General features: G+C 39.9%; 1 protein-coding gene across 1 annotated transcript in view; it reads right to left on the reverse strand.

Annotated features, from left to right (window-relative positions):
- LOC126367210 (lachesin-like) overlaps nucleotides 1–19301 on the reverse strand; it is a 59680-nt gene that overhangs the window by 15866 nt on the left and 24513 nt on the right. Inside the window, exons 3-5 of the mRNA XM_050010634.1 lie at nucleotides 16262–16469; nucleotides 12472–12633; nucleotides 966–1094 (exon numbers count right to left, since the gene is read on the reverse strand). Of these exons, the coding sequence (XP_049866591.1) occupies nucleotides 966–1094; nucleotides 12472–12633; nucleotides 16262–16469 (499 nt within the window). The remainder of the gene's footprint in view (nucleotides 1–965; nucleotides 1095–12471; nucleotides 12634–16261; nucleotides 16470–19301) is intronic.

Below are 19301 nucleotides of genomic sequence, written 5' to 3' on the forward strand. Positions count from 1 at the left end.
TATTCCAAACACATGTTGTACGGATACAGAATTTTAATTATGTTGCGATTGATGTGCAATGGTTGGAATTATGTTTTTGGTAGTTTAAATATTAATGTTCATGTTCAAATATTAATGTAGTGTAATTCCAATTTTCGCCATTACTTAAATATAATTATCCCCCTAGCATTACCCCGTTTTCCACAGGGTCCTGCTTACCTAACCTGAAGATTTGACAAGTCCGGTTTTACAGAAGCGACTGCCTTTCTGATTTTCCAACCTGCGAAGGGAAAACCAGCTCCTCCGAAAATGCATTTCTCGGGAATGTGGGTTATCTCACGATGTTTTCCTTCACCGTTGAGCATGTGATAATAATTTATGATCCAAACATGAATTCGAAAACAAATTCGACAATCATTAGTTTAGGCCTGTGCTGGATTCGAACCTGCCGTCTCAAAGTGAGAGGCAAGCGTTCTGCAAAGTGGACTACCATGGCTCTAAATATAACAATAATTATAAATTGGCCTCAGACTCTATTCACTTATTCCTATAACTACCTAAATACCTCCTCGTGTAAGTTGAGGTCAATAACTGACATGGTGTTTTTGTACGTGACTTATTGCAGATTTGCCGCAGATGGCATTAACTATTTAAGACAACAGGCCTGAGGGTGCCCAGTTGGGCGCGAATCTCGGCTCAGGGCGTCGTCTGAGAGGAAAAATATTTGAAAGAATTAATCGACTCTAGTGGGTCGATAGCGATAAGCGCTGTTTGAGGGAAATCGTCCTGAAGTGTTTGGTGTCGCGACCTGATTGGCTATCTCTATGGCTACAGTAATCGGGTCGTCGGGATCGTATATTACGTCCTTCGGACGCCGATACTTTTCAGTACCGTCCCTAAGCGGGATGTATTCGGAGGCCGCAACTACCAGGGGATTTGGGTGGTGCGGAGCAGAATCGAAAAAAACTGACATCACCAATACTCACACTCAACGTCGACGATGATGCGCTTGGACACGGATGGCGGGACCGCGTTGGTGGCGATGCACAGGTACGCCCCCATCTCGGTGCGGCTGATGCGCTGCAGGCTCAGCGTCTCCCCCTCGTACACCGTCACTAAGACAAACGTTCACTGATTAACATCACGTATAAAAACTTCAATATACACATCACAACACTAATTTAAGAGCCACGCTCTTGTCGGTGTAGCATTCCTCTTCATGATACTTTTTTTGGAAAAATAGTGGTGGTTTCCCACTTGCCTCCTGCACCGCAGTATTCTGTCTGACGCGAGTGGTATGGCGTCTAGAGTAGTCTATTTCAAAGCTGTATTAGGACTCCTGTCAGAGGCGACGGACAGGAGTCCTAATACGGCTTTGATATAGACTACTGACGTACTGACGGTTACTGCTGCCCTTTCTCAGGTTCCAGGTTAAATATACGTACAGACGAAAATTCCTTACTATCATTAATATAATTATAGTATTAAAAGAAGACTGTCATGTATTTACAGTATCGCCCAGTATATTCCGGCTATTGGTTAAATAAGATTGATTAAAAATGACACCCAGGTGAAGACATAAGAGTTGATACGAGTCCCTAACCAAAGATAAGTCCTAACAAAGCCACAGAGAGTATACAGCCGATCTGCGTATAGTCATTGAATAATACAATGTATACTCCACAAACCTGCAGTGGAGCAGTGAGGTGGAGTCCGCGACGAAAAGCCTGAGGCCGAAAATGTATATAGTATGTGACTGCATATACATAGAACGGTAGCTCCCCGCCCGCACTAATTCGTATTGGGCTAGATTTACCTCACCCCCTCTGGGTTTTATTCTTGCCAAATGGCCGTATGCCGCTAAGGAGTAAGTGCGTGCCGTTTTCCGCTAGACCTATATATCGCATTCAGATGCACGATGTTTTAAAGAAAAGCCAGGTCAAGACTACACTTGACCGGCGAGCATGCATGAAGTCTTTGATGAGAGTGGAGGAAGCGAGGGTGGTAGTAAGTGGGATTTCATAGTCTGTGCCTACCCCAAAGGCGTGATATTATATTACGTAACATTTAGCTGTCAATGAAATATTTAAGATAGATACTAGTCACGTCAAAATCACACTAGAATTTTTGCAACGGTACAAAGTATATGGTCGTTATGGCCTCGTGATCAGGACCGACACCAAGTATGACGCGTGTGGGTCGATTGCTAAATGAAGGTAAGGGTCTCAAAGGGTCAAAGATATTGGAGTGATCCAATTTGTAGCGGCATTACCTCGTTCCGTGAGAGTATTTGCATTCTATTCAGCGGCGTGTTTCTTTTTTCTGTACAATTCCTTGGCTATTGTAAACATGAAAAGGAAAGTTTCGACAAGCACCTAATCAGGAATCCAATTGTATGAATAATTTCTGAAAATTATTTTACAACCAGCATTTTTATTGTTCGAATAATTGAAAAAGACACAAAGACAAATAAACCGTAATAGGCGAGTAATAGGCGTTAGCACTAAACTGGCTCACCCTCACCCACAGCTCACCTGCGGAGGCTGTAGAGCTGCGGATAATCTCGCAGCAGACGACCGTGTTGTTACTTTATAAAGGAAGACAAATTGCACCAATAACTCCCGACAAATTTTATCGCCGCGTCGCGTCGCGCTGCACCGGAATTTATTCGACGGTTAAAACGTTACCGGCCCGGACCGGTGCGTTCCGGAAGTTTGCATCCAACAAGTTCTGTTTTCAAAAGATGTGACGTCACGTATGCCAGCTAAATTGGGCGTGGGGGAAATTCGAGAAGTTTCCGATTGTGGAGCCGGTTATTTTCATAATTGGTTCATATGTTTGCTTTTGGGATTGGTTCGGAACTAGTGTCGTGGCGGTAAACAAAAGAGCATGGGGATCAAACAACCCTTAATTGGTATGTGTGTCGCGCCGTTGTTTTGTTAGGCGGAGCTCGTATTGTGGAGAGATCCGGGCAACGGGAGTCTCCCGTGTGGGCATTAAACAATCCACCTTAAAATCTCATGAAGATTAAAAATTCCGTGCTCGTGCGGGCGCCGCCATCAAGTGGCCAAATGAGTTTGCGTACGTTTACAATTAAGGAGCGTTGTCACGACGTCGCGGCACGAATCGCCGCTGGAATTACTTAGCTCACACCCAGAGATGCACAAGGGACAGTTTTATCCGGCAAAAAGGTTTTATTTCACTGGAAACTGTTCTGTAGTTTTCTTAAATGCTCGGTTACAGAATTACTAATGGTTGCAATGATATATATTTTTTTTTAAATTAAGTACCTACTCCACATTTTGGACGAACAAATGGACGCAATCTTTACACAAATTTTCTATATTTAGCAATAACAATAAAAATAATGAAACACAAGTATTTCGGTATCGATACATATTGAAGAAAGTAAGCGGGTTCTTACTGATGCTGTACCACCGCTGTATCGCTATGTAAAATGATTTAGTGCATCTTAGTTGTTACTGTAATACGACTGTATCAAATCAAAGATCTCCATAAAGCTACCACCTACATTTCACTATTACCTAACAATTTTTTTTCACACCCCCGTGTTCAGCGCCAGTGGCTCAGGAGGACCAGTAAACCGCTAGAACAAGCGCACGGCGCTTCTAGTCCTCACGGCAGATGATCGCCGTTAACCTCCTTCTGCGCCCTGGACGCCGGGCACGGATCGGGTTATCGGAGGTTGCCTCCCGTTCCCTCTCCACCGTCTCCTTCTATAGCATCACTTGCTCACAGAATGAGATCATTGCCCTCCACGGTCTGTCCTCGTTGACCATGGCCTCGACCACACCCGCAAGGACTGATCACTCCCAACAGCAGCTCCGCCCAGGTTGGGCACACCTCAAGCGTATGCTGGGCCGCCTCCATTACCTAACTAACCTAACCTAACATGCCAAACGTTACTTACTTAACTTTGTACATGTCTTACAATGGCATATTCAATTAGTACATGAAGTTGCCGAGTGTTTTGTAAGTTATGTCCTAGTTGGTTCAGCCGCCATGTTTTAAAACAAGCATCCTCTATCAAACTCGGGCGCGCGGTGCTAATGAGAACTCGAATACATTAAGCAATTAGAAGACCTGCAGCTGCGCTGGCCGAACTGAGGTTTTACGGCCGAAACGTTTTACAGGGTAGCTGGGGGGAAGAATTAAAGGTATAGTACTTATAGGTACGTTGTAGGTATTTGTTTTATTACTTAGTTACTAGCTACTCGAAACTACGTTCGCGACGTCCACGGCATGTTTATTCCTCCCCTAAATAATACAAAACCTATCCCCAGATCTATCCCAAGGTCTAATTTATCTCCTTAACAAATTTCATCAAAATCGGTTTACTGGTTTTGACGTCAAAGCGTAACAAACAGAAAGAGTCAATTTCGCATTTATAATATTAGCAGGGATCTTGTAGGCTCCTCTGGTTCTGATTATATCAAATAAATCGTAACCGGTACCTAATACTGTCATAATATTATATCTTACACATTATAAGTTTGTATGTCAGTGTTTTTTATTTAAATACTATAATATGAAATCATAAAAATAAACTTAGGTACTTTGAAAATAAGGTCGCGGATTCTTATCGGGTAAGCAAACCGTAATACGGATGGCTATGTACGGAAGCCATCCTTAGACGCGACGGTAGGAGCTGTAATGTAAACACCGACACTAACTTGTACATTGGCCCCGATTCCTGCAGACACCTCCTAATTTTACTTTAAGTTATACCTGTCATTTTCTTACCCGCCGAAAAGGAAAGGGACGGATGATTGACAGCTCTTAATTTTAGGAAAAATGAGTAAATGAATGACTAACCCGGGCGAATCAAAAAGGTATCTCGCTGGTATGCAAACCGTTTGACGAGTGCTGTCAACATAATTCTGTCGGGTTATTGACCAATGTAAAGTTTTTAGACGGTTGTTTTAGATTTGTGCTTAAAATTGACGTGTGTTCCATAATTTTTATGTTTGTCGATTACTCGTCCCTTTTCTTTTCGGCGGATAAGAAAATGACAGATATAACTTAAAATAAAATTAGATGGTGTTTACAGGAATTAGCACCAGTGTCCTTTTAAAAACATAGTTTTTTTTGTGAATGTTATCTAACAAACAATTTTATTTTAATTAGGTAAATGTAAGTCATACAATATCGCCCTGTAGTTACATTCAGCCCCATCAGCGTTTAGCCTTATTACTCTGCCGTATAATTTCCGTATGAAGCTCGAATGCGTGTTTCCATTTCCCTATGCAGAGAGAATGCCTTACTTAACAATGCAAATTTCACAGGACTGTACACAAAGTCCAGGATGACTTTATCGGACTAATGTTTTGCATTTCAGTTTCATAATAATTCAACCTCAAAATTCATTTTGGAATAAGTAGATACATAATATTTATTACATTGAAAAAGTATACAGCAGCGAAGTATTTGAGGGCAAACAGAAAAACGTTTCACGACTGAACCTCATTCAACAATGCGCTATTTTATAGACAACAGGGGGTTTAAAAAGGCCACATCGCAACTTCTGGCCTTAATATTTCTTTTTGACATTCGTTGGCATTGCGCACTTACTTTTATATGCGCAAATGACAAAATGCAGATGAATTGTTCGATGTGACCGTTTTTACCCCTCTGACCTGTTTTTAACACGTTTTTATTAGTTTCGCATGTAACTAACAAACGTTTACTACAATAAAGTTGAAATATTGGTATGGGTTAGTACATATATCAGCATATTTTTTTTACATTGTACAATACAGATGGGAATAATAAATGCCAAGGAGAGAGAGAGAGAGAGACATTGTACAAATGTACTTTATTGCACCAAAATAATAAAAATATATAAAAAGAGGCTTAATTTGGTAAATGGCAAATGGCGGCCTTATCGCTTTAAGCTATTTCTTCCAGACTACCATAAGGCGAGGAAATATGTAAATGTATATTAATTTTGTATAATTCAAAGTTTTAAGTCTCAGATTCGTTCCTGTGTGTGGCGTCCTTCTATAATAGATAACTACTTTCTCTCATAGTAAATTATAATATTTACAAGTAGGTATCTATTTTTGTTTCTGAGACTGATTTAGACATTATTATGTTAATTGGATGAAAAGTGTGTGATGTAGAGCAGAGCTAGGATGTTTGATTTTAGAGCCAAAATCCTTTGCTATTCTTCTCAGCTGCGTCAAAAGAAATAAAAGTAATTCATCGCGACAAAACGTAGCTACTATCTTATTATCTTGTCTGTTATTAAATATTCTATTTGATGTTATAATGAAATATGTAAGCTATGTTAAATATTAATATAAAAGGCTTTGAGACCCAAAAGACAATGAGATGAAAAACTTGTATTGTTAGTCTGCATAAGAAATAGGAGTCCATTTTACTTGAAACTTAGAAAGTGGACAACATCAAACTAATTAGATAGATACTAACTACTCGTCTGGCTGGCATGGTAAATTAATAAAATACTCTATATTTACACAGATTGAATTAGTTCAAAGTGCACATTTAAGAAAGCAAATAAATTAATTCTATTCAAAGACCCAACACAAAAAAAAAAACGTAATTAAAAACTAAATAGAAAGCCGTCGAATTAACATGTCGCCGCGCGGGCTGGCCGTAAGGTAAACTCTTCCAATTACACCCGCAAATAAAAACCGGATTTGTGAGCACATTAATTCCGACAAAAGCTTAACACGGAATTGAAAACGGGAGCAGTTTTTTCACGTTCGTAATTAAAACATTCAGTCTGGACGTCCTTCGCAAATAATCACAGCAGATGCGAGTGACATGATATCGAAGGGTGACGTCACGGGGGGGAGCGCGAGGGACGGGAAGGCCACACACAATTAGCGGCAAGTGCCTCTCCACACCACACGTTAATTTCCCGGTACAAGGAAATCACTTTTAAAATTAAACTCAATTTTTGGGAGCTTTGTCGGGCACTCGACCCTTCTCGGCGCTCCGTTTAATTCGCCGACGACTCTCGCCATAATTGTCTCTAAAGATCTACCTTTAAACAAGATTTTTCTCTAACCTCCCGAAACGTTGCTTTTGCAGGATTAATATGGGTTTAGACATGTTTAAATATCTTTGTGGGTTCGTTTCGCCGCCCCCTGTTTGTGATTCAGGACGCTTAGAATTGTAATTTGCTATGCAAAAGAGCTCTCAGTATTATAATGAAGTGAGAGAAATAATAGCCGTTCGCCAAAAATAAAACGTGTCAAGTATACGTGACTCGTCCTCTATCACCCCTTGGGGTGTAGCAGGAGATTCCTTACGACTGTATGGTGTGCGCTAGGATGAAGGAAATAAAAGTAGGCAGGTATCAGTATAAGAACTCTGACGGCCTCCGTGGTCCATTGGTTAGAGCGTTGGACTCACGATCCGGAGGTCCCGGGTTCAAGTCCCGGTGGGGACGAAAATCACTTTGTGATCCCTATTTTGATTAGGATATTACAGGCTGATCACCTGATTGTCCGAAAGAAAAATGGTCCGTGCTTCGGAAAGCACGTTAAGCTATTGGTACCAGTTACTACTTACAGATGTAAGTAAGTAGTCGTTACATGAGTCATGTCAGGGGCCTTTGGCGGCTCAATAGTAACCCTGACACCAGGGTTGATGAGGTTGGACACCTTACAACTCACACGATAGAAGAAGAATATAAGAACAATTTACTTTTATATTGAAACTTAATTAAACTATGAGGCCTGACTCTTAATAGTGTGAGCGCCTGCCTTAGAGGGTTGGACTACGGAGGTTCCTGGTTCGATACCCGATGGGAACACCATTATCAAACTAAGTAACACTTTGTGAAATTGTCCCTTGTTATCTATAGTCCGAAACGAAGATATTTCATTCGGAAGGCAACACAAATCATTGGTCCCGCTTGCTATTTCGTGAAGTACCTACCTAAGCACTTATTCGTCACATGAACGACGTCTTTGGCGGGTCAATAATAACCGTAAGGTCAATATTACAAAGGTCGGTCATCGACCTTGCGATCCACATGAAAGAAAAAGTAATGTGTAGGTGTTATACTTATTTCCAAATAAAATAAAAATGATTATGTAGTACTTTGAGAAATACAACTGTGAATGCTATAAAAGTAGCGAAAGATGAAAATACTATAATATTTTACCTTAAGAAAAAAATATTAGCCGATCCCTGTATGAACGTAACTTTTTTATTTATGTTTCTTTCACATTTAACGTAGGCAGATACGCGTGGCTGCATTGCAGAATGACTCTGTGTTGCCTAAACAAACTTTTGTTTTAAATATCTTCTTCTATCGTGTGGGTTGTGAGGTGGAGTACAGACCTCATCAACCCTGGTGTCAGGGTTACTCTTGAGCCGCCAAAGGCCCCTGACATGGCTAAATATATATGGCATAGATGGCATGGTTTTAAATATGAATTTGTTGTTGGTCTGCTCGTTGAACATTGGGACTGAGAATTAAAAACTTAATTATGAACAGAGAAAATGTTCAGCTGCTGAAGAAGAAGAAGAAGAAGTTTGTATATCGTAAGAGAGAGACTATACAGGGTGTTAGTGACATTGTAAATTTTGAAGGATGATTCAGACCATGATTCTGAGTTGATATCAAGTGAAATTTTCCGTCGTAAAAATTAGGAACTGAAATTATTTAAAAAAAAAACACTAACATTTACCAACAGGAAATTCCACTTGATATCAACTCAGAATCATGGTCTGAATCATCTCCATCAGTATTCGTTACGATGTCACTAACACCCAGGATAAAATTATTCTCTAGTCTCTTTTACAGAAAAGCTACGGCCGATTTTTGTTTTGGTAATTTGAAAATTTCGAATGTCATCCAGTGACATTCGATGACTTTCTAATGACGTCATCAGAATATTTCAAATTAACAAAAGAAAGCTAAGCAATAAAAATAACTGCATTAACTTACATAATGTTAAAAATAAATCCGCCTCGTGTAGAGTGGCACAATGAAGCAGCTAACGAGCTATTCTTAACAATTCACATTGTCTGCGATTGCTTGCAAATTGAACGGGAACGTGAGTTCTACCAAAAGATCGATGACACGTACCTATACAGGGTAATCAGAAATCAGAATCATTTATTCAACGTAATTATCGTGGATAAACTTGTTGAAGGTCAATGTAACATTTTTGAATTTACGTCATTTCGCAAGGTGTTATGGCTGAGGAGAAGAAATGGCAAGACCTGCAACAGCAACACATCTTTTAAATCAATGAAGGTACATTACAAGTTATTTAATAACTAGAGGAACACATTCAATACCAGACATTATTATCATTTAGGTAATCATAAATCTTATAAGCTTTTTTACATAAAGTAAGCTTCACGTCAGCTTTTAATTTATGGTGTTAGTGACATCGTACCTATATACAGGGTGTTAGTGACATCGTAACGAAAACTTTGAGGGATGATTCAGACCATGATTCTGAGTTGATGTCAAGTGGAATTTTCCGTCGCAAAAGTATGTAACGGAAAATAATTTAAATAAGCTCTAAAATTTTCATGACTTCTCTGACAGGAAATTGCACTTGATATCGACTCAGAATCATCGTCTGAATCATCCCCTTCAGTATTCGTTACAGTGTCACTAACACCCATACCTACTTGTATGGCTACTGTATGTACTTGTATGGGTGTAAGTGACATCGTAACGAAAACTTTGAGGGATGATTCAGACCATGATTCTGAGTTGATGTCAAGTGGAATTTTCCGTCGCAAAAGTATGTAACGGAAAATAATTTAAATAAGCTCTAAAATTTTCATGACTTCTCTGACAGGAAATTCCACTTGATATCGACTCAGAATCATGGTCTGAATCATCCCCTTCAGTATTCGTTACAGTGTCACTAACACCCATACCTACTTGTATGGCTACTGTATTTACTTGTATGGGTGTAAGTTACATCGTAACGAATACTGAGGGGGATGAAACAGCTGATTATTCTGAGTTAATATCAAGTGGAATTTTTAATTGCAAAACTATATAATTGAAAATAATTTTAAAAAACTAAAAAAAAATCATGAATTTGCGACGGAAAATTCCACTTGATATCAACTCAGAATCATGGTCTGAATCATCCCCCTCAGTATTCGTTACGATGTCACTAACACCCTGTATACATAGCGTGTGCATTGGTTACTTATTAAACCCTAGTATATTTTTTGGGAATGAACGTAGCCCACTTGAGAAAGAACACTTGAGTCTCACTGTGAGGTCGCAGGTTCCAGTCCAGCACGGGCCCAAACCAATGATATTCGAATTCGTCTTTGAAAAATAAATGATTACCACTCAGCGGCGAAAAAATCATCGTAAGGAAATCCATATTTCCGAGAAATGCGTTTGTGACACAACCTGCATTGAGCTTGTTTTCTGTTGGAAGGTTAAATAGGCTTCTGTAATAACACTACAGGTTGTGAGAAGCTGCAGTAGTTTTAGGCGGATGAGACGTTCGTTATGTAAAAATTGACGATTCAAAGTGTAACTATGTTACCTACTGAATAAAGATATTTTTGAATTTGAATTTTGAATTGGACCTCAAATGTTCAGGTTACGATGACTGACCACTGCTCTTTTATAGTGCTAGACTCAATCTGTTCATTTAAACTTTGTAAAGTATCCACGCAATGCTTGGTGAGCTAAACCTAATTAAAAAAATACTCTGCCTGTCTTTTGCTTTTAGGCAACCGATTACTGACGTGAATTGTACTTCTCTATAAGCAATCTAAGGATGGTCCCATACTCCGACCAATTAGCATGTAACAGTAGATGACAAGAGGAGCTCATGATTAGTTAATTACAGAGTGGGCCCCCTCCTCCGCCCTCGCCGCACGCCGCGCGGGCCCCGCGGTCGCTACCATCTCTTCAATTTGAATTTAGAACACGGCGGCTATAATCTTATGTCACTGTCTGGAATAGGCAGGTTTCCAACTAGTCATATCAGTTACTTTTCACTAAACGTCAAAATACGAAATTACTATGGAATTTGCTCGAAAAAGCTCACTCGTGACGTCATAGAAAAACGTGATAAAATGTCGGACTTATTATGTTTTTTTTTCAATTAAAAAGAAAATGTTTTTCGTTAATTGTAGGTCTCTCTTTATTCAGTAATCAGAAATTCATACTTTGTCTTGAACCTAGTACCTACACGTCCATGTTTCTGCGATGTGATGAAAATATCGTACATCAAAATGTCGAGTTAATACTTATATCCAATAAATATTTTTTTAATTTAAATTCGTCTCGTAAGTTTTTCACAGAGTGAAAGGGACCTAAACCGTAACTTTTAAGAGGTTTACAGAACTTAAGGCTATTACAGATAATCTGCATTTAGAAATCAGAATTATTTATTCAACGTTGTTATCATGGATAAGCTTCTTTAAGGTCAATTTAACATTTTTTAACCTACGCAAGGTGTTTTGGCCGAGGAGAAGAAATGACAAGAAACTGCAACAGCAAATGTGTTTCTGTTGTAGTTTCTTAATGTAATCAATTTAGGTATAATTTACAAGTTATTTAAGAACTAGAGGAACACATAAATACCAGGATTTTTTATCATTTCACTGCCATCCAACGGCAAAAGAATGCGCTTTTTGATGGTTCGATTGTCTACCCCAATAGGAATACGGACGTGACTTTATGTAAGTATACATTGTTATTATACATTGTTTGTTGTTTTTATTTATCTAAGTATTTCACTTAGTTTTCAGCGTATGCAGCATAAAATTTAATAGCGATTCCAAGCACGGCCAACCTGACAAAATTGTCCCGTTTTAAAAACAGTTGCAGCAAGTGTCGCATGTTAATGCAAACAACATTAACCCACTGCACATTACTTGGTATTACAACTATAACCGACCGGCGTTTTTTCTCCCGGAGGTCGGAGAATGCTAATGGGTACTAAGTCCCCCATTTGCACAACTTATAACTTGTGTAATAAAGCTTTAATAGCTAAACTAGCAGTAAGTACAAGTTCGCAAACTGTTTTACTAGTCGCTCTTTAAGTGACGTCATTTGTTAAACGATTTCGCTGTGTGGCAACTTGCCGATACAAGTTGCTAAGATTGATAGCACGATTGCAATATAAAAAATCAAAGGTTTTGTCAGTTATGTTTGCAGTAGGTACAAAAGTCACATTCTTACAATGTGTCATTTCACTTGAGTGCAAGATAGACAGGGAGTCCGCGCGCCCACTTTAGCAGCTTACAGCCATTTAGAGTAAAATACACAGAGGGGGTGAGGAAAATTTAGCTCGACGCCCGATACGAATTAGCGCGGGGCAGAGAGTATAGGTACCGGTCTATAAGCTGTATTCTTCTTTATTATTTGCCTGAGGTTTAAACTAGCTATTCGCTTTTCATACAAACATGTTTAGTGGTTGAAGCGTGGCTAGGTTACAAGCAGACAGAGGTGCACTCTCTGTCTTCTTCTCTGTCTCTTTCTGTCCTTACCTTTCTTCCTCCTATCCACGGAGATGGGCTGGCCGTCTTCTCGCCGCCACATGATCTTCGGCGCGGGGAAGCCGTCCGCCTTGCACACCAGGCTAATGTTCTGGTTCTCGCGGACTGCCACTGCTGACTGTGTGGACTCCTCGTCCAGGATGTTCGGTGGCACTGAAGATAACAGAACATGTTTAATAGATGTTATGGTGCAATATTTGCGATTGGTTCTTCTACTATCGTCTGTGAGGAGGAGGTTGGTAACCTCAGCGACCCTAATGTCAGGATTATTGTTCAGCCACCAAAGGCCACTGACATGGCTCATACAACGACTATCAGTAAGCAGTAACCGGGACTGTAATAGCTTAACGTACCTTTCAAATCACGTAGCATCTATTTTCAGCCAATGATCAACCTATAATGTCCTAACCAAACTTTGGGAACACAGAATGATTTTTGTGATATGTCTCCACCGAGATTCGAACCCAGGACCCCACTTCCACCACTGGAACTAAACTGTTTCTATATGTTTTACAAAAAAATTGGGAGATGGCTGGCCATCTTTGTAAAATGCAGCCTGATAGGTGGACAAAAACTGTTACGGTGTGGAGGCCTCTTGAGCACAGAAACAGAGGCAGACAGTGATGAATAGCTAATCTGGATAAGGTCCAGGCCAGGAAGAAGTCGTAGCTTAAAATGAGGCCTTACTTAGCCCAGCAGTGGAACAACCCAAAAGAATGAAGTTAAAGTACAGGTTCCGTTTGAACAAAATCTGATTAGTTATTTTGACGCATATTTTCTCTCCGTTTAAGTCAAAAGAAAATCCGAACACGCAAAAGAAAACAAATAAAACGAATCCCAATAAAATCAAAGAGTAATTTACTCAAAAACAGCATTAAAGCGCACATAACAATATAACGGCCGCAAACAACCAATAAACGTTCGAAGGAGGACATTCAATTTGTACTTGCCGGAGTCAATTAATAAAAGTAACCGATAAAACGCGAAGTGGGGAATCCAAAACACGTAAAACGTCCGAGAGCCATGAAACAGACATAAAACGGCTGCAACGTGCTAAGGTCCCGTATAAAATTGACAGGACACGCCGCCGCGTCGACACGCGCCGACACGCGTCTACACGCGTCGACACTCATTCGAAGGGTACACGAAATGCTCGTATTATTGTATTATGGGAAGACGCCTTAAATAAGATGTGATTGGAACGATTATTGGAGCGAATTTGGACGCGTATTTGCGATTGTAGTCAAACACAATAAGAATTATTTTTTCGTACTTTTACGATGTATATTTACGAGTGCAGCAGGCTGTTACTTTTACATGAATTTAGTGGGGTGTTCATAAAATCCTAAAATTCAGAAGGAATGCTAGAAGGAAAGAGAGGAAGGGGAAGACCAAGAAGAGCTTACATGGAACAGATTAAAGAAAAGGTTAACGTCGCGTCTTATAGGGAAGCCAAGGAATTGGCCTTTGATAGACTGGAAAATGCTGCACCGACAAGAGCGTGGCTCTTAAATTCATAAAATATTTTAATAACATTATGTTTTGCCTTTTTTCGTGTAAATGTTAACTTTACGTGTATTTATAAAAAATAACAATTTATGCAATAAACGTTTATTATTATTATTATTTTCTTGTGAAATTAATATTATCTCAGCTTAATGCTGGTATACGTATGATATTTACGGGCTGGCGCCAAGTAAATAACATAGGTATTAAGGATTTGCAACTGTTGTTGATGTGTCGCATTCATCTGTTTGGAGGAATTTTCTAACTATCCGGCAGGTGTTCAGAATTGAGGCTTTCTGTAAGTTTATGTATGTATTTCTAACACCGGGATACCGTCTAGTAAAAAGCTCGTGAAGTGTTTTTCTGTAACAAGACATGTCGGTTTCTAATTTTGTTAAATGGTAGTAAGTACGCATGATGAATTCGTTTACATCTTTGAACCAACTCATGCGTACTCTGGGTTTCCCTGCCTTAGTGGACGCGGGTAAAAAGGCATTAGACTCCCGCGCAACATCTAAGGTAAGGTATTATTATTATTATGATGACTAAAAAATTTCAACCACTAACACATTTTAATTTGAACAAACCATGAGTGCAACGTTTTAAATGCAAATAAAAACTCCAGCATTTGCCTCTAATCCCAGGCGAACCCGAAAAAAACCTCCGTTTTATTTCCACTTAAAAGTTGGCTGAAACTGCGGCCATATAAAAGACTAAGTGTTTCCCCGATCGACTGTTAGCCGGCCCCGCCCCACCAATGGGCTCAGCCCTCGGTCTCAGAGGTTTACGTCCACATACAAATTGCCGCACATATCGGTCAGTCTCTCAGTAACTGCCCCCGAGGGCGCACCGAGCGATTGCCTTGACTTACAAATAGGATTCGAATTTTGAATCCCTTACCTTTAAGTATCGACTACAGTCTTTCTTTTCAATATCAAGTAAGTAACTAAACATTTTTGTGTATTAGACACCTTATTTCAGTTTTCATTTCCAAATATTTATGTTTGCTGCACGCCCGGAGAGCGGGCTGGGTGCGAGACTTTGTTAACGGTTTAATACGAAGTTCCCTGACAATTTCCGAAATATTGTCCTGAAATATAATCCAAACCGGCTATTACTATATATTTCACTAATATTTATTTGTATTGAGTTAACGGATTTTCGTACCATTGGAGAGGATGTCAAATTAGCGACGTCAGAGTTACGATCTAACCCACTTGAGAGTTGTGTTGCGACATAGAGCTGCTTTGCTAATGTTTTATTATTTACTGTTCCTTCACAAATATACGTTCCCGTTTTTGTTTTGCAATCTCATTACAAGCAAAAGCCATTATTATATTATTTTGTTTTACTCGCGACGTTTCCTCAACAATTCCATCTACCTAATTTCCTAATGTCAAAGGACCCGTCCCAAGGTATCCAGTCGCGCGCTCGTTATGAATCATTCACAAAATGTGGAGTTTAACCCAGAAATTATTGTTCACCGCAACGAGCTGAAGGAACAAACGTAAACCATTCAAATATTAATGGAGGGTAATCAAAACTTTGAAGAAACAAACCGCCGAGAACACCTCATGGGATTCCTCCTTCAAGTCCTACAATTTTCCCTTTAATGATATACAAACAAGAGAAAAGCAAGACTTTTTATAATTATTGCTTGAAGTAAAAAATAAAACTCTGTGGGACGTTACGCCCGGGAGTTTATTAACAAAAATGCCGGTCAAGTGCGAGTTCGGCTCGCGCACCGAGGGTTCCGTACAATCTGGCGTAAACACACAAAATGATTAACGCACATTCACAAGAAACCTCTCACCGACTACAGACATAAATATCAGATGTTAATTTCAACATCCTTCACCTGGCACCTTCTGGGCGAGTTCGCTCCATCTAAGGCTTCGTCAATGCCTTCGGGCAAGTCTGAGGCTAAGAGCAAACCCATCCAGGGCAATAAAAAAAAAACATGATACCTCCACGCGTTGCCGACAAAAAGGGTCTTGGCAGACAGAAGGACAATCGGGCGGAGAACCAAGTGATCCTATAAGGGTTCCGTGTTTTCTTTTGAGGTTCAGAACCCTAAAATGTTACAGTTCAGTTAGTCCACGTAACTTTTTAAGATATTTTTTTTCAATCTTCTGATTAGGGTGAAATAATTTTATTTCACTACAAAATATATAAAAAATAGCTGCCTGAGAGTAGTTTGTGATGCCTTAACAATACTCGATACAACTAACTATACTATTTTTTATTTATTTATAAAAAAAATGCCACCACTCACCAACAACCTGCAGGTACCCCACTTGGCTGATCATGGGGTTGGTGTTGACCTGGCACATGTAGTAGCCCCTATCCTCCTGCTGCACCTGGCTGACGTGCAGCAGCCACGTCATGGCGTTGTCGTGGGACACACTGAACCGCGCCAGCCGCGTGATCACGTGCCGGTGGATCGTCAGGATCATCTGACGGTCGATGTGGATCCATGCCACCTGCGGGAAGAGAAAAAGAGTCAAAAAGAGTTTAAAGATATGTTGCTGTTTTGTTGCGGCTAAGGAGTAAATTGGGCTAAATAGTTAATCCGGGCAAATAGTTCAAAATAAAAAAAAAATATTAAAGTCAAAAATTAAATTACATTATTATGTAACTAGCTGTAAAACTACTACCACATCGGTAGCTTTATCGCTGAGGGAAAGACGTGGCCAGAAAACCTCCCAGCACAGGGCCCTACTCCTACTGTCTCATGTTTTCCTTTCTTCTTTTAAGTCCAGTTTGTATTACATTTAAATTGCAATTACAAGTTGATTCGGCCAAGTAGGTAATCCGGCCAAGTATTTATTCGGCCAAGTAGTAGGTAATACCATCTGAGGCAAACCAATAACAACAAGTTTTGACAATAAGTCATGTCAAAAAGAAAAAGCAAAGAAAAATGTTGACTTTTATCTCCTCAGCTTTATGGCAAAAAAAAAAAACACTTTAGGAAGTGACATAGATTTCAAATCAATTCTAATTTTATTTTAAATTATACCTTTATATCCGTCGAAAAGGAAAGGGACGGACGATTGATACATGATAATTTTAAAAAGGAGGAGCTAATGAATGAGTAATCTGACGTGTGCTTTACAACTTAATTCGGTCGCGTTGGTCTTTGTAAAATTTTGATAGGGTTGTTTAAATTTCTGCCTAAAATTGACACGTGTTCCATAAATTTTATGCCTGTCGATAACCCGTTCCTTTCCTTTTCGGAATCACTAATAACTTTAAATAAAATCAGGCGGTGTGTATTGAAATCAGCACCAATATGTAAATTCGTATTCTTTATCAATCACATTTTGGTTTTATCGTAAGACTAATCAAAGTCAATCTGTATTAAAAAAATATGTATGTAATATGTATGTCTTATAAGTATTATTCCGTGGTCTAGTGGTTAGAGCGTTAACTCACGATCTGGAGGTCCGAGTTCGATTCCCGATGGGGACATTTGGTAAGGACTTTTCAGGTTTGAATCACCTGATTGTCCGATAAAGTAAGATGATTCCGTGCTTCGGAGGGCACGTTAAGCCGTTGGTCCCGGCTTTTAGCCGTCAAGACACCTCCACCAACCCACATTGGAGCAGCGTGGTGTAGTATGCTCCATATTCCGTCCGGTTGATTGAGGGGAGGCCTGTGCCCAGCAGTGGGACATATATAGGCTGTTTATGTATGTATATGAATTGATTTGATTAGTCCTTTGATGCCGCAGTATTTTATGGTTCAAAGAAAGAGGAAAACTGTAACTTTTTAATCGCAGTACAAGTTTTATGATGCCATCCGCCTCGTATAGCTAAAACAATCCCTCCCCCCGCCGCCGCCGCCCCCGCGTGCGCCCGTGAGAGATACCGGTATTATTTATCTCCCCATTAGTAGATACGATGCTTGGATCATAATTTATTTCCATTTCCACCGCTCCTGTTTTATTTATACACCTAGCACATAAAACTTCCTTCCTAAAATAGTAACTTTACCGCCAGATATTTATGTCTGGAACTACTGAACTCTGTAGTATGAATTTAGCTTTAGCGAGATCGGAAATTGAATTCCAACCACATACTGTACGTACCGTCCCATTATGGGTTGGTTTACTTTACTCCTATTGATTTTGTATTAAATGATACACTTACATCTTGTTGGATTTGCCCCAAACTTTTAGTAAGTATCAAAGATTTTATACTTCTAAGACATATCTATCGTATTCGATCCCATTGCTGGGCATATCCCTCCACTTCATGAATAGGTTGAACGTCAAAACAGTAAGCATGAATTTATTCTTAACGAGAAAACAAACATGGACGTAATCGTCAAATTAGTCGTTACAAAGGAGCTAAATTAGTGCGAGACCAGCGCTAAACACCAAGCTGCCACTTACTTATTAAAACTTAAGACAAACAACATTTTACATCAACTCAAACTAGCAGAACCTCAGGCCACGCATCCCTGTTTACTTTGACAAAGTCACGGCGGCGTTAAATTTGCCTGGCGAGACCGCAGACATGGGACCGTATCGCAGTGCCGCACTGCGCAACAGTCAATACCTTGCATATTTTATGAGAGTTCTCAACTTTGCTCAGACGGTATCTGCTTTTGTGTACTGTGATCCGATCGTGGGTAGAAATGTGCCATTTTTGCGGAGCTGCCTCGCCGCGGAACGACTCGGATTTGTCGGTCGCCTCGCTAGCGCCGAGCAAGTCTCCTGCATATTGAGTACTGACTCTTCACGTTTTATTTCTTGTTTTCAAAGCGGGGCAATCGTCCGTAGCATGCAGATCGGAATTCATGAAGTAATATTTGATCACATGCATTCATTATATTGAACCTTCTGGAAGAAAATATAAGCTGTAAAGATCCGGAAAAAAAATTTGACACAGCTGGGCACTTGCAAATACCTTGACCCAATGATGAAGCTCCGTTTAAATTAAGAGCGAGCATAAATCAATGCAGTGCCCTAACCCGGGGACTATTAACAGCAATGGCGAATTTGTGATTAAGCGTCGTCATAATTTATCTGGCGCAGTTCCGGGCGGTAATAAAGTGTGCCGGCTGCGAGCGAGTCCACCTTCTATTAGCTCACCGGCTGCGGAACTGAGATGGACTACCGACTGCCGAGCGACCCAATTGCGAACACCGATTTCAGCCAATCAGCTGAATTTAAAAACGTATTGAAGATTTGACAGCTTCGTTTGTTCGACTTTTGAATATGCAGACTTCGCCGAACGATCCAATTTGCATCCAGTACACTTCCGTGCACGAATGGAAGTTGCAAAGTTTACTGAAACGTAAAACGACTA

Source organism: Pectinophora gossypiella, chromosome 5, assembly GCF_024362695.1.
Source record: "Pectinophora gossypiella chromosome 5, ilPecGoss1.1, whole genome shotgun sequence".
NCBI classification, from domain to species: Eukaryota; Metazoa; Arthropoda; class Insecta; order Lepidoptera; family Gelechiidae; genus Pectinophora; species Pectinophora gossypiella.